At 39.8% G+C, this 21,807-nt stretch overlaps 1 protein-coding gene across 1 annotated transcript in view; it reads left to right on the forward strand.

The window, feature by feature from the left end:
• SYT16 (synaptotagmin 16) overlaps nucleotides 1–20,566 on the forward strand; it is a 150,919-nt gene extending 130,353 nt beyond the window's left edge. The window contains exons 8-9 of the mRNA XM_070292482.1: nucleotides 1,435–1,624; nucleotides 20,253–20,566. Coding sequence (XP_070148583.1) covers nucleotides 1,435–1,624; nucleotides 20,253–20,566 — 504 coding nt within the window. The remainder of the gene's footprint in view (nucleotides 1–1,434; nucleotides 1,625–20,252) is intronic.
• The last annotated feature ends 1,241 nt before the right edge of the window (nucleotides 20,567–21,807 follow it).

Raw genomic sequence — 21,807 nt, forward strand, 5'->3', positions numbered from 1 at the left:
TTCTGCACAAGCCCAGGGGACGGGGTGGCCCTCACCCCAAACTAAGCAACTGTTTCCTTGTGGGATTATCATTATCCAGACAGCAGGGGCTATAAGGCATCTCTTAAAACCACCTTGCCCTGTAGTTTATAAATTGTGTGTGCTAAATTGCTTCAGAAGTGTCCGACTCTTTGCAACCCTTTGGACCGTAGCCCAACAGGCTCCTCTGTCGTGACAAGAATACTGGAGTGGGTTGTTATTTCCTTCTCCAAGTTTATAAATTATGTTCTATGAAAACCTCTGTGGGCTCTATAGGGATGCTGTGGCTTTGTAAACAGGGTAGTTTCCTAAGATGTTAAGAAATATTTGATTTCTTTCAATGCATTTATTTATCAAGGTTCCTGATGAGAAATTTTAGCAAATGATTTCAGATGTTGAGAAGAAAGATTTGAGCAGAGTCCAATGCACGTTTCTTTTTATAAAATTTATTTTTAATTGGAGGATAGTTACTTTACAATGTCCTGTTGATTTCCACCATACATCAGCATGAATCCACCATAGGTATACATATGTTCCACCCCTCTAACTTGTCACAAAGTCTGATGCACATGTTTCTGATAGAGGAGGTGGTAGCTCTAGGAGGCTGGCTTGCCAGCCCCCAGAGCCTATTCCCACTGCTGCTTCTTGGGTGAGAGTCAGTGTCCTGAGCTCCTTTGTTCTTCTCTTCCCAGCATGTCTGGTGCACAGGGGCAGATGCTTTGGACAAGCAATGCACAAATATATGACAGAAAGTGTGGGCTCTGCTGGTGCCTAAGGTTTCTAAGACACACAGTCCTTGTGTCGACTTCCTTACTAAGCACTTGTAAAAGTGCTCATGTTAAATAGAATTCATTTCCTTAGAAAGAAAAAAAGATATAGCATCTACTGTATTCCTGACAACCTTAAGAAGCAGAACTGTGGGCCAAATGTTACATGGGGTGGTAGGCAGCCAGTGGTCATTTCTTTTCCAGTGAAGGCAAAATGCCTCCTATATTGCTGCATTCTTCAGGAAGCTGCAGAAAACAGAAGCTGAACTCATGCCTGGGGTGGATGTGAAACATTTAAGCACAAATTGCACAGGAGGGAATTTGGGTCTATAGTAAATGTCTTCTTAGCTCTCCATGTATCTTTCTGGGTTTGATTTACACTAGTAATAACATCTTTGTCCATTTTGTCTTTAGAGAGGAAAAGGTGAATGGAGACAGTGCTTGAAACAAATATGTCAGCTAATAACGCAGGGGATCCCATCCAGGACTGCACTCCCCGGGCCCTATTATCATTCACACGGAGTGCGCCCTTAGTAATCTTTGGCAGCAGTGGAGATTGGGGCCACAATTTCGCCAAACATATCGGCTTTCTGTATGGGAGAGGCGCGCAGCCGGGGCCAATGGATCCTTTGTTGTTCTTCCCCTCCAGAGTGGAGAGTCTCCGCTCAGCCCATCTGCAGTGTCTCACAGTGATAGTGCTTCATCCACGCAGTCGCTGTCGCATGGAGGGGCGCCAGAACTGTTGGTGGGGCTGTCATACAATGCCACAACGGGGCGATTATCCGTGGAGATGATCAAAGGCAGCCATTTCCGAAACTTCGCTGTGAACAGAGCACCTGGTAAGTTCATGCCTATACCCCCAGCTCTGGTCCTCCCAAAGGCAGGCAAAAGGTTGTGTCTGCTTCCATCTCAATTCTGTAACTTGTAGAATAAAAATGATCTTGGTGTGATTTAGACAATTTTTTACCAAATGATACCTCTGGATTTTTCAAATACTTTTCTATTTAATTAGATTGAAGGCTTCTCTGATACCTGGATGAATCTTGATACAAAACAGGCTGGCCTCTGTGAGTGTATTCAAGGGAAAAGAATGATATCTTTTCAGCAGTAGAACATGTATGAACAATTAAAATCTGCTAATAGGTCCAGGCTCTCAAATACTTTAAAGAGACAGAGTTCAATCTTTGGAGCCAGGAAGACTTGGGATCTAACTCCAGCTCTGCTCATTTACCTGGTAGTTTTGCTCTGATCCTATACATTTTACCTCTTTCTGAACCTCAGCAAACTCACCTGGAACAAAGGAATAGTAAGAGTACCTTCCTCATGTGTTGTTTTGGGGCTTAAATAAAATGATTTACGTAGAACTTTTAGCATAGTGCCTGACACATGACATTCAAGAAATGTGACTGGTTATGTTTTTGATGGCAGAGGAGGTGGAGTAAGAAGACATGGGCAACCCAGGCCTGACTCACCAGGGAACCTTCTGAGATTACCCCTGGAAAGAGCAACTCAAAACATATCCCGTAGTGGCTGTCCAGGGCTCAGGAAGCCAGAATAAAAGTGTTGCTGCTGCCAACTGCCCGAACTGCTTCTCAGTACCCAAGAAACTAGAGATTGAACCTTGGAATAATGCTGCTAAAAAATCAGCTCACATTTAATGATCTTGCCTGTTAGCAGAAACAGCTTAAGAGAGGGAGGGAAGATGGTTTCTGCCTCTCTTCTGTCTGCTGGATCTCATGCAAGCACATCTAATTGGAGGAATCTAATTTATATCTAGAATTCTAGCTGCAAGAGAGTCTGGGAAATGCTGAGTCTGGGAAATGTTGAAATTCCAGCCTTTTGAGTCCAAGAAGGTAAAATAGATGGGGGTAGGGTAGAGTGTGAGTGAGCCTGTTCTCCACAGACTGCCAAATCTTTTCTGAAATAAGTACCAGGTCGGTAACAACATGATAGGTTGCAAGAGCCAATGGACTCTGGCCTCACCTGTCAGCACCAGGTGAAGAGCCAGCCACTCTGGTGGAAAAAGATCAGCTCCTACAATCAAATCTGGACTCTCACTCCTTTTAGTCTCTAACTGTGCCACCACCCACAATGTCTCCGGTCCATAATATCTTGTTGGTCAGTCTGTGTTAAAGCCATTAGAGCAAATTAATAAGGAAAGTGCAACAGTCTGGATAACAGAAGAGACCAGGGGCATGAACCATATTCTGTATCAAGGCTCAGAACCACGTAAGAGCTATTTAAAATCCATAGTACATATTGATTATTAATTGCATGGATAGACTCTCCTTTCTAGATATAGCTTTTAGAAAATAGCTGTGGATTTACTAGAGATCTGGATTTACTGCTTTCCCTGTAGAACTTTTGCTGGTCTCTTTTCCTGTTTTCTGAGATTTGGTGAGATCTGAACAATTTGAGGGGAAGAAGATGGTGCAACTGCTGAGAATGATGGGGGAGATGGACCACACAATCATGGCCTATTCCAATGCATGTTGGGAGGCTTTAATTTGCGTGCTGACAGGTTCCAGGCAATACAGGGGAGAAGGACAGTATGGTGGCTAAGAAAGTATCAATGGGAGGATGCTAAACTAAGGTTTTTGCCACTTGCTAGCTGTGAGTTAATTTTTTTGACTGTTTTCTTATTTGTAAAATGGGATCATAATAATATATACTTTTCAGGTAGGGGTATTACATGTGAAACTGTGCTTTGAAAATGGTGCTAAGGTATCTTTCCACATTTCTTTACAAAGGAAAATATGCCAAAAAGGAAACTATTATAACAAATATTTAAAACTGAGTAGGAAAACAAGTCAAGTCCTCATTTTGAAATTGATTTCCTTCCAGAAGTTTAAGTCAGATTGGCATTTACTACATGGTTTTACATAGAATAGTGATGCAGTATAACGGAAAATGTAACTGACATGCTGTATCTTTGCGACCAAAGTAATAGAAGACAATGTTGCTGTGATGCTATTAATTAAAACAGAAACCCAATAGTGAAGACAAAAGTGTTTTGTTTACATGGAATGCTGGTACTTAAGGAAAAGCCAGTTTAATTAGGAAGGACTGAGAAAGTAGAAGGTTCTTTTGTGGAGATTGTAAAAGGGACCTCTTGGTACTTTCAAGAGCTTGAGATGTTGATGATGTTGGTCTTTCATTATGTCTCACTTCTTTATGCCACTAGCAGGACTTTGGCAGTCATCAGACAAGCTTAGGGTACAGTTCGAGTTCCCATATGGAAGAGAATAAGAGAGAGAAAGGATGAGGGAACAAGAGTTTTATGAGGTAACTGAGCAGCATTGGAAGAAAGAGAGGGAGAAGAGGAAAGGATGCAAGCTGAGAAATGAATGGGCCTGGAGTGGGGAATGGGGACACTGCCAATTGCACTCATCTCCATGGTGAAAGTGGACAGAGGGCAGGGGGTGTCCCAGGACCCTGCGTCAGAGTCCACCCTGAGGGAGCTGCCTGCCAGGAGGGAGGCATGGGTAGAAACGTGTGTGAAAGTCACAAATGCTGTGCTTGAGACCCTCAGCTCAGTGGCAGTCACCGCCTCTGTAGAAAGGGGTTATCAATCCTGCCTTGAAGAGTAGCATTGATAATGTAAAGAATGGTTCTTAAGGAAGTCCAAAGAAAGAGAAGTTGAGCCTGATGGCTAGGAACTTCTATAGAATGCTGAAGGTGCTAAATCTTGATAGAAAGAGACAAAGGCTAGGATTTTGAAGTGAGGATCTTTTGCATCAAATATTTTGTCAGCCAAAAGATAACTTTGAATTTGCCAACTTGATCCAGCTAAATGACTGTTCTGATATTGTAAACTTTTCTTTCTAAGCAAGATAGAGGAGAGGTGGACTAATAATAGATGCTGTTACTCTTCTCTTTTCGGGCCTTAGAAGAAATAAGCCACCAGATGTATGCTCCTCTCCCCAAATCCCTGGGGGAGAAGGCTCAGTGAGAGGCAGGTTTAGCTCTAGTGGGTAGGAGCTGGTGAGAGCATCCCTAAAGATGTGTGTCTACCACACCTCCCCACCCCAGAATGGTTAAAACTGAAAAGACTGGTTTCCTCAAATGTTGGTGAGATGTGGCAAATACATTCTTGGTGGGAGTGTAAGATGGAATAACAGCTTTGGGAAAAGGCCTGGTGCTGTCTCATATAGCTGACCATGCACTGAAAATACAGCAGTTCTATTCTTGGGCATTTGTCCATAAGTTAAAAAAAGAGACTTTCATTAGAAGGTTTATAGCAGCTTTATTGTAGTGTACAAAAATGGCAAAGAGCCCTTATGTCCTCATAATTGAATAAATAGATTAAGATATGTTTCTATAGTAGAATACTATTCAGCAATAAAAAGGAGTGAAATTAACAGAGGCATTCAACAACATGGAGGAATCTCAAGAACATACCAAGTACCAACTGCATGATTCCATTTATATGAAGTTCTAAAACAGGCAAAATTTGTTTAAACATATAGTGCAAAAAAAAAAAAAAGCAGAGGAGTAGTTGCTTCAGGATTGGTATTGGTATCAAGATGACTGGGCATGGACATGAGGGAGTATTCTGGGGTGATGGATGTATTCTGTATTTAGATAGGGATGTGGGTTAAATGGATGTTTGCATTTGTTAAAACTTACTGAATGGTGCTAGGCTTTGTGTACTCCGCTGCATGTAAATTTTACCTTATAATATGAAAGAACTATAAATTATTGAACTCTAGTTAATGAAACATGCTGAAATGTTTAGGGGTAAAGAACAATAATGGCTACAGGTATGATAGGTTGATAGATGTATAGACATATGAGAAAGCAAAGTCTGTTATCTCAGGCTACTATAGCAAAAATACCATAGGTTTGGTGGCTTAGGCCAGGTGTACCCAACCTCTGGGATCTAATGCCTGATGATCTGAGATGGAGCTGATGTAACATAATATTTATTTTGCACAATAAACATAATGTGCTTGAATCATCCTGAAACCATCCCCCCACCAATGCATGGAAAAATTGTCTTCCACAAAACTGGTTCCTGGTGCCAAAATGGTTGGGGACTGCTGGCTTAGACAACAGAAATTTTTTTCTTGCAGTTGTGGAGCTTGGGAAATCCAAGATCAATTTGGATTTGATCAGCTAATTTGGTTCCTGATAAGAACCCTTTTCTTGGTTTTCAGGCAGATATCTTGCTGTATCTTCACATGATGGAGAAAGAGTACCTCTGTCTCATGGCTCTTCTTCTAAGGGCACTGATCCCATTCATGAGGGCTCCACCCTCATGACCTGATTACCTCCCAAAGATCCCTCATTCAAATACTGTCATACTGGGGATGAGGGCTTCGACATACAAATTTTGGTAGGACACATCAGGCCATAGCATAGGTGGAACAAAATATGACAATTGAAGAATCTAGGTGATGAATATATGGGTATCTGCTGTATAATTGTTTCAAAATTTCAGCATACTTGGTAATTTATTATAAAATAATAGGCATAAAAAACTGGTCTGGTCTGGAATAGTTCAGTTGGGCTAGGTAGATAAAAATAAAACATGAATGTAGCCATTGATAGGAAATACTGTGGTGGGCATTACATTGTTTTTTAAATTATGTTGACATCTCAAGGTCCACCCTTGACTCAACCTTGGACAGAATAGACAGGGTATCTCAATCAAATAACCCAAGGGCATCTTCTATAGCCTCCTTCATAAACCACATCCATCCCAAGACAAAGTATATGATTGGGCATTTCTTTCTTTCTAACTTTAACCTTTTCTCTATTCATCAGATAGATAGATAGATAGATTTTTATATCTACATCCCTCTTCCTGCTATCTCCCCTCCCTCCCTCTCTTGTCTCTTTCCGTTTTTCCTTCCTCCTTCCCTTCTTTCTTTCCTTCCTTCCATTTTGCTGAATATGTCCATATTATAAAAATTTAAATATGTTTACATATATTTTTCAAATCATAGGTGGACCAGGGAAGGTAAACTAGGCTGTTTGAAAATTACTGGAACTATTCCATAGAACCTATTCAGAAATAATCTGTAAACAAGTTAACAAAATGAACTAATCTTAGCTCAAGGCAGGGAACAATGTCAAGATGTCAGGCACTTTCAAGGTAAAATCTCACTTAGTACAAGAGATCATTATTGTTGTCATATTTGCTATTAAGATAGTACAGGCTAGTCTGCAAACATGATGACAAGGAATAGTCTCCACATCTGTACATGGCAGATGGTCTAGGTGAAAACCCTCTTTCAGTGTCTGCTAGACTTCTGAAATCCTTATACAGAAGCTTTTGAAGAAGTCACCATTGAGAATTAGAAGCATTTGATTATCTTTTGAATTTGGCTTTGTGGGAAAACAATTCACCAACAACTAACTAGCAACTCTGTTCTGTTCTTTTCCTGGGCTTACCACCCAATTACTGCATGGCCTGGACAATTGTTTTAACCTCTCAGAATTCCATTTACTTCCCTATTAAGTGGGGTTCGCAAGTTAATGCTACCTATACAAGTCTACATTTTAAAAAGTTAGCTATTCTGTTGGCAGGTTCTGCTTCTCCATCCTTCTCCAGTGCATTACTGCATTGTGTATATATACACACATATAATGATCTCAGTCAAAAATAATCATTAAGATGTCCCCTCTGGTTAAAAACAATGCGTTCCCCAGCCTCTCAGTGTGGGCATGATTAGCCATATGTGATAATTACATCCCCAATGATAATACTTACAGCAGCAGCATATTAACCTTGTTAGGCATTCACAATAGCAGAGACTAGAGGAAGGGAAAACAAAAAAGCAAGTCAAGCAGGCTCATGGTTAGTGTGAGGAACAAATGGGAAGTGGTGGGGGTAACCTCTATGGATGAAACACAGGGAAAAAAGGACTACACAGACATGAATAGAGGATATACCACCTTCTTTTAAAATCTTGGTCCAATTTTCCATTAAGTATAGTAAATACTTATTAATAGCCATTACATGTTCAGAATTAAGGCCAATACATATAAAGATTTATGTGCAGCCATAACTTGTTGACTGCATATGTGATGTTCCTTTACTTATATCACCTCATTTAACTCTCACAACAATGTCAAAGTTAGAAAATCTGAAAAGCAACAGGAGAGAAAATACAGCCACGACAGTATGTGAGTTATATCTCAATAAAACCGATTAAAAAAAAAAAACACAAAACTACTCGGCTTTCTTCAGAAAAATGACAGGCTGAAGACAGCCTTGGTAACAGCAACAGTAGAAGCCTGAAGACAAGGGGAGAATATCATCACAGGCTTGAGAAAAAGACACTCTCAACTTTTTATTCTTTTCAAGTGGTGGCAGAATAAAGATCTTTTTTTTTTTCTTTTACAAAGCTTGAAAGGATTTATCACTGGAAGAACTACTAACTGGTGTGATTTCAGGGAGAAAGAAATTGAACCTGAAAGGAGTAAAGTGCAAGAAAGGGAATGAAAACAGGAACAAAAAGATCAGCATGTAGGTAAATGTGAGCTTGTGTAGACTGCGTAAAGCAGGAACAGCAAAAGTGGGAAACGTGCCTGATGTTGGGACTACAGCAATAATGTGGAACTGAAATTCCTAGCAGGAATAATATGAAAGATGTGAAGGGGAGACCAAAATCAAAGAATTCTAAGGTACTTATGCTACTTAGAAAGAGCGTGAAAGTGAAAGTCACTCAGTCGTGTCTGAAGCTTTGTGACCCCATGGACTATAAAGTCCATGGAATTCTCCAGGCCAGAATATTGGAGTGGGGAGCCATTCCCTTCTCCAGGGGATCCTCCCAGCCCAGGAATGAAACCCAGGTCTCCTGCATTGCAGGCGGATTCTTTACCAGCTGAGCCACAGAAAAAAGGTAGAGGTACTGATTCATTTTGGACATTAAATAAAGGGTACATGTTAAAATTTTAATCCAACTTTTAACCCAGGAGAGAGACTAAATTATAATAAAGAAAATTCAGTTAATCCCATAAAAAACAGAGATATTTAAAAGCCTAGAAAATACAGGCTAGATGGCATAAACAAAATCAATAAAAATAAATCAAAATATATTGGTGATAATAATAAATGTCAAGGGACTAAAACTGCTTTGTTAATGATAGATATAGCATTAGGTTAATATTTCTCTTCCTCCCAATCTTTCCTTATCTCTCTCTCCTCACATGCTGTCACTTCTACGACATTTTATTTTGGGTGGCCACCTAGCCTCATAATGTTTAAGAAAAAGAAACACTAATTACCAACAAATTGGGCTTAGTTCTGGAATGCAAGAAAGACTTAACATTAGGGAAATCTAATGTATTTAATAGCTCACTATACCAACTGATTTATGGGAAAACTTGATCATGTCAATAGTTGCAAAAGAAGCTCTTGATGAAATACACTATGCTTTATTGGCAAAAATAATTCATGGCAGATGAATAATAGAAGATGTATCAGTATAGGCAAAGTTACGGTGCAATAACAAATTCTGCAGAGTTCATGGCTTAATACAGCAAAGGTTTATTTCTCCCTTTCACCACAATCCAAAGTAAGGCAGGCAATGCTCCTCTAAGCTATAAGTAAGGGATACAGATTCTTTCTATTTAATGAGGTGATAATATATTCAAAATGTGACCAGCCTTGTTGTCATGGAAGGGGAAGAGACGGGGGAATGACTGACTTCAGCTGTGATTGAAGGTAATCTATTACTTCTAATATTCTATATTCAGAAGTCATTCACATGGCTCAATCACCTCAAATTTGGTGTGAAGCCTTCATCCTTAATTTGATACTTAACCCAAGTCACTATCACATTATTCACCTGAGAAGGTTTATTGAGCCTTTGTTGTTTGAAGCCTTTAAAAATTTATCTCTTACTGTTTGGAGATCTGGAAGCAAGGAACTTTTCCAATCACAGAAATGTCTGAATTTCGATTCTCTTTCTCTTTCCTTGCACATTCATCTTTCTCAAGAGTACTTTTCACCTCTCCCCAGCCTCTAGATGAAGCCAGTAGTAGTGAATACACACTTCTAACATTCTGTTTTTCCTTTTTTTCCCTTATAACTACAAATATTAAGCATATTTCCTTCCTTCCAAGTGATAGCAGATGACAGTTTGCCATCACTTAATATGAATGATGGATCTCCACTATCCTAGTGTCTGACAGGAGTTTCTCCATCACCTGGCACCCAACTTCTAGGCCAGTGGTCTTCTTGTATTTTTATTTTAGTTGCATTCCAGTTTAGATTACTGATTACTTGGTCACAATTTTGTCAGGAAAATATGAAATACTCTAGCTATATTTTGAATCAGAAGTTGTTTCTTATAGGCTTCAAGCATGGGAAGTCTGGTCAGTAAAGGTCAGGAAAGCTCTATCCAGGAAATCCAGAAGTACAGGCATCACAGGAAAGGCACCGGTACAGTCTGAGCTGTGCACGTGAAAGGAGTGGTTCTCATAAGGATCTTCGAATGCCATGGGTGAACACCCTACTTTGCCATCTGCTTGCTAATTCCTGTCCACATGCCTGCAACTGGTGTGTGGCCTGAAAGGATTTGTGATTCCCCTTTCCTTTTGCTTTCCACTCTCATAAAGTTCACTTTCATTAGTGAAATCTAACTGGGATCTTACTGGCAAGAGATTCAAGGGAATGTAATTTTAAGTTTGGTAAAGAAAAGAGCTTAGAAAGACAGAAGTGGTATTAAATGTCAACAACTAGTATGTGGTAGAGAAGTGTTAGTTGCTCAGTCATGTCCAACTCTTTGCAACCCCATGGACTGTCTGTCCATGTAATTCTCCAGGCAAGAATACTGGAGTGGGTTGCCATTCCCTTCTCCAGGGCATCTTCCCAACCCAGGGATCAAACTCAGGTCTCTTGCATTACAGGCAGATTCTTTACCATCTGAGCCACCAGGGAATAGGGAAGGGAACATGCTTAACCCTGATGGTGAGCATTTTAAGAAAAGGGACACTAGCTATCATTCTTAATCTTAAAATCCATCAAACAAGAAATAAAGATTCCCATTAGAATCACTCTCACCCAGCATTAAACTGGAAACTCAAGGCAATTTAGTAGAATGATAAAAAGAAATAAAAATTTAAAGCTAGAGAAGAGGAAACAAAACTGCTATTGTTTATAGAAAATGATTGCATTAAAATGCATTAAAAACCTATAAATTTAAACTAATAACATTTTTAAATACAAACTTGTTTTCTAATACATCAAGGACAGATAGAAAGTAGAGTTTTAACACATTAATATATACAAAAGTAACAGTAGCTATGATACCAAAAGATAGCATTGATAAAACATGAGTAAGAAAATTATTTAAAAATCACAACACTTTTTGAAATATACAAAATAAAACTAAATAAATAGATTAACATATTTATTGGCTAGAATAAATCTATATTGTGAAAATAATAGCTTTCCTCAAACTTATATATCCGGTGCAATCCCAATCAAAATCCCCATAGATTTTTTTTTTAAAGGACTTGACTAACTGATTCTCAAATTCATATGCAAGAGCCAGTTAAAGAAAGAGATTGGAATAACTAAAATTTTAAAAAGATGATATAAGGATTCTTCCTAACAGATATCAAGACATAAAAGGATGATAATAAATATCAAGTTAAGGGAAGGATACTAAAGCTAGATGCTTGATATCTGATCAACATTACATTACAACTGGGAGATAACAGGTTATTTAATGTATAATGCTTCTGATTTGGGAAAATAATCAGATCCCTACCTCACGCCACATACAAAAAGCAATCTTAGGTGGATTAAAGATCAGATTGCAAAGCAAATTCTTAAGACTCATAGAAGGAATGTGGAAGACCATTGAGTTTGGATAGGATTTCTTAAACAATTTTTTAATGTGTCAACTGAAAAGGAAAACATTGATGAACCTGACTGACTCCACAGAAAGTAAAGCATTTAAACAGCAAAAGTTACTATACACAAAGCAAAAGGATAAATCGCAGGCATGGAGAAGGCATTAGCAATAAAAATAACAAGATTTTGTCTCTGGAATTCATAAAGAGTCAATAATCCACTCAGAGGGATGTATTAGAGAAATTCTCAAATGTTGGTATGATATAAAACACCAAAGTATTCACTAAAATCTTTTCAATTCTTTGTCATTAAAAACAAATGTCCATTAATTAAAATAATGAATAAGCTACTTGTGGCTTATTAATATACTAGAATACTATGCACTTAAATGAATTACTGGTGTATACAACAGTCTAAGTAATATAAAAAAGTTAATGCTGAATTCAAAAGACAAGCTTTGGGAGGACATACATAAAATGCTAAATACTTTTAAATGTGTGAAATAATTTAAGTATAATCTGGATAGCTTTATTTATGGCTACTTTTATAGTAAAAGGTTAGAAATATACATAAAGTTGATGAATTCCAAATCCAGGAGAGAAATTACCTGTAGTGAGAAGGGAAACCAAACAGGATGTAGGAGGAATACTCAAGGATCTTCAATTATATTTTATTTCCTAAATATCAAGCAGAAAGGTGAATGCTGCTGCTAAGTCACTTCAGTCGTGTCCGACTTTGTGCAACCCCATAGATGGCAGCCCACCAGGCTTCCCCGTCCCTGGGATTTTCAGGCAAGAACACTGAAGTGGGTTGCCATTTCCTTCTCCAATGCATGAAAGTGAAAAGTGAAAGTGAAGTTGCTCAGTTGTGTCCGACTCTTAGTGACCCCATGGACTGCAGCCTACCAGGCTCCTCCATCCATGGATTTTCCAGGCAAGAGTACTGGAGTGGGGTTCCATTGCCTTCACCAGAAAGGCCAATAGTAAATATGAAAAATGCTAAATATCAAATGGGGCTTCCCTAGTAGTGCTAGTGGTAAAGACACCACCTGCCAATGCAGGGGAAGTAAGAGATGCAGATTCAGTTCCTGAGTCAGGAAGATCCCCCAGAGGAAGGCATGGCAGCCCACTCCAGTATTCTTGCCTGGAGAATCCCATGGACAGAGGAGCCTGCCAGGCCACAGTCCATAGGGTCACAAAAAGTTGGACATGAGTAAAGCAACTAAGTATGCATCCGTGATCGGTACTTAAATATGGGTAGTATTAATGTATGTACTGTGTATATTGTATATACATAGTATATACAATGTATATTGTATATCTGTTATGTATATTGAAGATGTTTAGTAATTATGAATACATTAGAAGCTAAGGAGAGGTTAAATGACCAAATTCCTTTCCTTTGACCAGAGAATCATAGTGCCCCACCCAACCCCAAGGCTAAGTCCGTTACAAGTGACAGACCATCATGCTGCCGTGGGGCAGCTGTTTTGTATGAGCTATGTAACTTACTTTTGTGGTATTGCATTGTTTCTTTGAAAAGATGACTTTTGAATCCCAAGTGACATAGGTTTGTGCCATGATAAATTGGAAACATTTTGCTGTTATGATTTGTTTTGGTTCATGTGGTGTCTTCTTTGTGGAGAAAGTGACACAGTTGACAAGCTAAGTCAGAAGGACAGCATCCAAAACTACCAGGGGATTATGACCCATTCAGCCTTTTGATGATGGTTTTATGTTGCTAGAGACGCTGAGAGGTGTCTGAATCACCAACAGAAGATAAAATACTGCTTGGTGGTGCTCTACAGCAAGTATCAAACTATCAATTCCAAAGAATTAAAACAGCTCAGTAAAGTTGCGTATTTACTTGACCCTTTCTCTTCCATTCTGACTGATGCTCATTGAACCCCCCAAAACTCCAACCTTCAGTTCAGTCGCTCAGCTGTGTCCGATTATTTGCAACCCCATGAATTACAGCACGCCAGGCCTCCCTGTCCATCACCAACTCCCGGAGTTCACTCAGACTCACATCCATCGAGTCAGTGATGCCATCCAGCCATCTCATCCTCTGTCGTCCCCTTTTCCTCCTGCCCCCAATCCCTCCCAGCATCAGAGTCTTTTCCAATGAGTCAACTCTTCATGTGAAGTAGCCAAAGTACTGGAGTTTCAGCTTTAGCATCATTTCTTCCAAAGAAATCCCAGGGCTGATCTCCTTCAGAATGGACTGGTTGGATCTCCTTGCAGTCCAAGGGACTCTCAAGAGTCTTCTCCAACACCACAGTTCAAAAGCATCAATTCTTTGGCGTTCAACTTTCTTCACAGTTCAACTCTCACATCCATACATGACCACTGGAAAAACCATAGCCTTTGACTAGACGGACTTTTGTTGGCAAAGTAATGTCTCTGCTTTTGAATATGCTATCTAGGTTGGTCATATCTTTCCTTCCAAGGAGTAAGTGTCTTTAAATTCATGGCTGCAATCACCATCTGCAGTGATTTTGGAGCCCCCCAAAATAAAGTCTGACACTATTTCCACTGTTTCCCCATCTATTTCCCATGAAGTGATGGGACCAGATGCCATGATCTTCGTTTTCTGAACGTTGAGCTTTAAGCCAACTTTTTCACTCTCTTCTTTCACTTTCATCAAGAAGCTCTTTAGCTCCTCTTCACTTTCTGCCATAAGGGTGGTGTCATCTGCATATCTGAGGTTATTGATATTTCTCCCAGCAATCTTGATTCCAGCTTGTGCTTCTTCAAGCTCAGTGTTTCTCATGATGTACTCTGCATAGAAGTTAAATAAGCAGGGTGACAATATACAGCCTTGACGTACTCCTTTTCCTATTTGGAACCAGTCTGTTGTTCCATGTCCTGTTCTAACTGTTGCTTCCTGACCTGCATATCGGTTTCTCAAGAGGCAGGTCAGGTGGTCTGGTATTCCCATCTCTTTCAGAATTTTCCACAGTTTATTGTGATCCACACAGTCAAAGGCTTTGGCATAGTCAATAAAGGAGAAATAGATGTTTTTCTGGAACTCTCTTGCTTTTTTGATGATCCAGCAGATGTTGGCAATTTGATTTCTGCTTCCCCTGCTTTTTCTAAAACCAGCTTGAACATCTGGAAGTTCACGGTTTACGTATTGCTGAAGCCTGGCTTGGAGTATTTTGAGCATTACTTTACTAGCGTGTGAGATGAGCACAATTGTGCGATAGTTTGAGCATTCTTTGGCATTGCCTTTCTTTGGGATTGGAATGAACACTGACCGTTTCCAGTCCTGTGGCCACTGCTGAGTTTTTCAAATTTGCTGACATATTGAGTGCAGCATTTTCACAGCATTATCTTTCAGGATTTGAAATAGCTCAACTTGAATTCCATTACCTCCACTAGCTTTGTTCGTAGTGATGCTTTCTAAGGCCCACTTGACTTCACATTCCAGGATGTTGGGCTCTAGGTGAGTGATCACACAATCGTGATTATCTTGGTCGTGAAGGTCTTTTCTGTACAGTTCTTCTGTGTATTCTTGTCACCTCTTCTTAATATCTTCTGCTTCTGTAAGGTCCATACCATTTCTGTCCTTTATTGAGCCCATCTTTGCATGAAATGTTCCCTTGGTATCTCCAATTTTCTTGAAGAGATCTCTAGTCTTTCCCATTCTGTTCTTTTCCTCTATTTCTTTTCATTGATCGCTGAGGAAGGCTTTCTTATCTCTTCTTGCTATTCTTTGAAACTCTGTATTCAGATACTTATATCTTTCCTCTTCTCCTTTGCTTTCTGCTTCTCTTCTTTTCACAGCTATGTGTAAGTCCTCCCCAGTCAGCCATTTTGCTTTTTTGCATTTCTTTTCCATGGGGATGGTCTTGATATCTGTCTCCTGTACAATGTCATGAACCTCAGTCCATAGTTCATCAGGTACTCTATGAGATCTAGGCCCTTAAATCTATTTCTCACTTCCACTGTATACTCATAAGGGATTTGATTTAGGTCATACCTGAATGGTCTAGTGGTTTTCCATACTTTCTTCAGTTTAAGTCTGAATTTGGCAATAAGGAGCTCATGATCTGAGCCACAGTCAGCTCCTGACTGTATAGAGCTTCTCCATCTTTGGCTGCAAAGAATATAATCAGTCTGATTTTGGTGTTGACCATCTGGTGATGTTCGTGTGTAGAGTCTTCTCTTGTGTTGTTGGAAGAGGGTGTTTGCTATGACCAGTGCATTTTCTTGGCAAAACTCTATTAGTCTTTGCCCTGCTTCATTCCATAATCCAAGGCCAAATTTGCCTGTTACTCCAGGTATTTCTTGACTTCCTACTTTTGCATTCCAGCCCCCTATAATGAAAGGGACATCTTTTTTGGGTTTAAGTTCTAAAAGGCTTGTAGGTCTTCATAGAACCATTCAACTTCAGTTTCTTCAGCATTACTGGTTGGGGCATAGACTTGGATTACTGTGATACTGAATGGTTTGCCTTGGAAATGAACAGAGATCATTCTGTTGTTTTTGAGACTGCATCCAAGTATTGCATTTCGGACTCTTCTGTTGACCATGATGGCTACTCCATTTCTTCTGAGGGATTCTTGCCCGCAGTAGTAGATATAATGGTCATCTGAGTTAAATTCACCCATTCCAGTCCATTTTAGTTCGCTGATTCCTAGAATGTCGAGGTTCACTCTTGCCATCTCCTGTTTGACCACTTCCAATTTGCCTTGATTCATGGACCTGACATTCCAGGTTCCTATGCAATATTGATTTTTACAGCATCAGACCTTGCTTCTATCACCAGTCTCATCCACAGCTAGGTATTGTTTTTGCTTTGGCTCCATCCCTTCATTCTTTCTGGAGTGATTTCTCCACTGACCTCCAGTAGCATATTGGGTACCTACTGACCTAGGGAGTATCCTATCATTTTGCCTTTTCATACTGTTCATGGGGTTCTCAAGGCAAGAATACCGAAGTGGCTTGCCATTCCCTTCTCCAATGGACCACATTCTGTCAGACTTCTCCACCATGACCCGCCTGTCTTGGGTTGCCCCGCGGGCATGGCTTAGTTTCATTGAGGTAGACAAGGCTGTGGTCCTAGTGTGATTAGATTGATTAGATTTCTGTGAGTATGATTTCAGTGTGTCTGCCCTCTGATGCCCTCTTGCAACACCTACCGTCTTACTTGGGTTTCTCTTACCTTGGACGTAGGGTATCTCCTCATGGCTGTTCCAGCAAAGTGCAGCCACTGCTCCTTACCTTGGACGAGGGGTATCTCCTCACCACCGCCCCTCCTTACCTTGAAAGTGGAATAGCTCCTTTAGGCCCTCCTGCGCCCATGCAGCCACCACTCCTTGGACGTGGGGTTGCTCCAACCTTACTCCTCACTATTCCTCACAAGCAGAATTTTCTGGTCATAGCCCTGGATAGTTAAAAAGTAAGCATATGATTACTCTCAATAATTTTGAGCTGTAACAATCGGCATGGTGTTTCTCTTCTTCTGGTCAGATGTCCTCAGACTGGATCATTTATACTTTTATTATTTTCCCCTTTTGTCAATCATGTACAATTCAGCTTCAGTGATGGTGATTTGGTTGTAAATAGCCTTTCTCGTAATTAGAAAATAATCTTCTGACCAGGAGAAAGCTGGAAATTGCTCTCTTTGTGAAATGAGCAAGTCTTTGTTTGCAAGATTAACTGAATTCCTACTGCCATAACTGGCAGCAGAATTGCCAGATCAGTTTGGTGACTGAATTGAACTTTTCCTCCAGGAATTGTGTAGCTGTATGGCTGCAGAAACACAAGTTCACTCCCTTATTGTCAGTTTGCTGACAGCTTTTTCCATAGAGCAGTTTGAAGAGTGGAGAGCCCTTTTTCTGAGACAGAAAAGTGTTTTCACACCTGAAGTGCAATTTCACACCTTGTGTTTCTCAGCAGATAAGTGCATAAAATAACACATCAAACCAGAATAGAAAAAGATCAACATAGAAAGAAAACTGCAGGTTGTAATTTGTTTCCTATCTTACAGTGCCTTTGTAGAGAACGATAAATTACAGGGATCTGGGTTTACACTTTAAAAAGTTTGACTGGTTGTTAGGTGGGAAAGTGAGCAGTAAACACTAATCAGCATTTATCCCACACTGAACAGAATGTACAAAAAGATAAAATTTGGGAAACGCCAAAATGTAGATTTTTTTAAAGGATAAAACCCATACAAATTAGTGGCAAAAGTTGTAGTTAAGAGAAAGTCAAGATATTGATACATTACATAATTTTAGTAAAAATAGAATTGTCTTAAGATATAATTTTTTATAATTATCCATTCAGGAATTTTAGCAAAAGTAATAGACTATGTTAGTACTTACTTTCTATAAATGACTAAACCTATGATGCTAGTGACCATCTGATGGCATTCTAGTACAGGGGTTATAAAATGAGGGATTTAGCTCCATTTTGCAAATTTGAAAACTTAAGTCCAAAAGAAAACAGAAAGTTGAGCCTCCTGGATGGTCACAAACATTCATTATAAAATATTTAATATTTACTGAGTGTCTACCACATGTTAGGCATTATACCAAGCATGGGGTACAATGGTTAACAGGGAAATCTCTCTTTCTCCCATCTGGGAACTGACAATTTTGCAGCAAGTAAACAGGCGATGGAAATACTGGGTGATGAGTGCTGAGAGAGGTAAAATTATATTTTGATGGAGCCTGCAGATGGTCAGCATGGGCAAAGTAGTCATCCAAGATTCTCAGATAAAGTAACATCTAAACCAAACTAATGTATGGTAGAGGATGAGGTGGTTGGATGGCATCACTGACTCAAAGGACATGAGTTTGAGTAAACTCCTGGAGTTGGTGATGGATAGGAAGGCCTGACGTGCTACAGTCCATGGGGTCGCAAAGAGTTGGGCATGACTGAGCGACTGAACTGAACTGAAAGGTGGGTATCATTTGGGATGAGAGGGCATGTATAACTTATGCAGAGGTGAAAGAGAAAGAGAAGCAGGGTGGGTTGGAGGGATGAAGGTAGTTCAGTGGAGTGGGGGTGTAGTGTATAAAGGCAATGGTGATGCACAATGAAACTGGAAGATAAGAGGGTTAGGGTGTGTAGTCTATGCTGAGAAATTTAGTTTTTTATCCTGAGACTAGTGGGGTGTATTGAAGGTTTAGTCTTTGTTTATTAGTGAGAGTGATACAACCAGATCTGTACTTTATAAAGACCCCTCTGACTATTGTTGTTCAGTTGCTCAGTTGTGTCCAACTCTGTGACCCCATGGACTGCAGCACGCCAGGCTTCCCTGTCCTTTGTCGTCTTCCAGAGCTTACTCAAATTCATATCTACTGAGTCTGTGATGCCAAATCCAACCATCTCATCCTCTGTTGTACCCTTTTCCTTCTGCCTTCAGTCTTTCCCAGCATCAGGGTCTTTTCTATTGAGTCAGCTCTTTGCATCAGGTGGCCAAAGTACTGGAGCTTCAGCTTCAGCAATGGTCCTTCCAATGAATGTTCAGGACTTTATGGTCCAACTCTCACATTCATACATGACTACTTGGAAATCCATAGCTTTGACTATACAGACCTTTGACTATGGGATTTGTCAATCCAGTGACTGGACCTCAGCAAAGAAACATGCAGTAATGCAAGTGGGAGAGGTTGGTGACCTGAGCTGACAGTATACATCAAGAGCTCAGCAGCATTGGGAGGGAAGAAAGTGGGTGGATTTGGGAGCTGTTGTGGAGGCAGAATCAACAGAACTTGGTGATTGATCAGCTGGACTAGGGGTAAGGAAGCCAGTCTTGTCAAAAATGCGGTCCTGAGTTCTGATTTGGGACTTGAGCAGATGATGCTACATTCACAGAGTTAGGGGACGCTAAAGCAGCTAGTTTTTAAAAGGGAGACATGGTATGTGTAAGATGGGATTTTACAAGAAACAATGTGGTATTCCTTTGGATTTTGAGCTTGTAAGGGAAGACTAGGTCAGAGATACAGATCTGGTAGGTGTCATTGAGTGGATGAGGTGGTCCAAAGAATAAGTAGAGAATGAGAAAAGAAGAGACTCTTTAGGCATAAATAGTACTTTGACAATGAAAAGAAAAACACATAGAGCAAAATGTATATATATTGTTACATAAATAAAATATGGATGAAGAATTTACATGTCCACAAATACCACTGCATACATGCCTTTGCACGTACACACCCTGGCACATGTAGACCTTTCAATGAGCATCAGCATGGTATCCCATGGGGGGCCACATGAAACATTAAGCATTAAAGGTAATCATCCCTTTCCTGAAGAGTTCAGGTAAGGTGTGTGTCGTGTATGTGATAGTCGCTCAGTCATGTCTGACTGTTTCTGACCCCATAGACTGTAGCCCACCAGGTTCCTCTGTCCATGGAATTCTCCAGGCAAGAATGCTGGAGTGGGTTGCCATTCCCTTCTCCATGGGATCTTCCCAACTCTAGGATCAAACCCAGGTCTCCTGCATTGCAGGCATATTCTTTACTGACTGAGTCACCAGAAAAGCCTGTGTGTTAGTCCAACAGCAAGTTCCAGGCCTAAAGATGCTGCTCAGTATATTAAAAAGGAAAAATGTACTGCTCGTGTAGATACTGCAATTAAACCAGCAAAACAGAAGGCACTGATATCTTCTCATTTCCATTGTTTCTTTCTTAGATACATACGGAAAGCTCTTTCTCTTCAATTCTGTGGGTCAAGAGATGTCTCGCTGCAAGACGTCGATCCGACGTGGTCAGCCCAATCCCGTCTATAAGGAGACCTTTGTTTTCCAGGTGGCCCTCTTTCAGCTGTCTGATGTCACATTGATGATTTCCGTGTATAACAGGCGCACCATGAAGCGTAAAGAGATGATTGGTTGGATTGCTTTGGGTCAAAACAGCAGTGGAGAGGAGGAGCGAGACCACTGGGAGGAAATGAAGGAGACCAAAGGGCAGCAGGTCTGCAGGTGGCACACACTCCTCGAATCCTAGGTTTGTCAAGAGGTGTTTATGGGCTGTACCCACCCTGGTGATACATGTTTCGATTACTGATACCAACTCAGTGCTTGCTGGCAGGCTTTTTACAGACAAGATGTAAGAAGAGATTGAATTTTACTAACCCCCAAGACCTTGTGAGGGTGGGAGGGTCCTTGAGTTTCTCAAAGGTTTGATTTAGATTTAAATACTATAATTTTAAAAAAGCCCAGATGTGTGCTGTCACATATACTTTATGGGAAATGTCATCATGGTTAAGATGAATGATGATAAATTAATTTGTGTTAGTAGGTTATTGAGTCTTGGGTCAGGCTCTGGAATGAAGCTCTCTGGCTGCCTCTGCTCCCTGAGATTTAACAGTAAGAGTGCTGTTAAAAGTTACAATTTGTAAACCACTCGTGTGTAGGAATCAGAATTTCCTTAATATGGTGCAAAACACTCCAAAATACAGAAATAAATCTGACCCTAAGTCTCATAAAAGAATGTAGCTCTCATCCATAATTCCCCATTTCACATTTTTCTCTTTATTAAAAAAACCCTTCATTTATTTGACTAACAAATGTTATAAACTTGCACTTATTAAGCAAATTTGTATGAATTAAATAGCTCTTTTTATCTTATACAGTGTGGTTTCCTATGAGATTTGGTTAGATGAACCATTTTGAATCTGAAAAAGAATTAGAAAACTACTGTTACAAGACAACTTGTCTCCTTTTGAGCATGTAAGATTTCAAAATTAAAACTTTCAAGGTTTTTATGCTGTTTTTCTTACCTGACAAATTCTTATAGAATGAGAAGAAAACCAAAAAAAACCTATTTAAGTCATGGGTATATTGGTTTTTCTGAATCTAGTGGTCTCCTAGAGGATACTTTTTCTATATTCAATACAATATACTCACTCATACATATATTTTGATTGTGTACTTGCATGTAAACCATATTTTTAATGCAATATTTTTGACCATCAAAGCATAGTGCATTGCATACAATAGGTCTTTAATAAATGTTGATTTGATTGATACTTAGAGACGAACATGTTATAACATGAATGAAGAATATTTTCAGTTTGTGAGGAATGACACTGATTCTTCTTTCAGCATTTGAAGTGCCTATAATTGTCATTTTTCATGGTATTTGCAGCAACGTGTATTAGTCACTACTTGCATTCTGGTCACATACCATTTAGAACACTGATCATGTGTTTACGAGCATGAAATTTTACTTCTGACTTTTACATT

This window comes from Ovis canadensis, chromosome 7 (genome assembly GCF_042477335.2).
Source record: "Ovis canadensis isolate MfBH-ARS-UI-01 breed Bighorn chromosome 7, ARS-UI_OviCan_v2, whole genome shotgun sequence".
Taxonomy (NCBI): domain Eukaryota; kingdom Metazoa; phylum Chordata; class Mammalia; order Artiodactyla; family Bovidae; genus Ovis; species Ovis canadensis.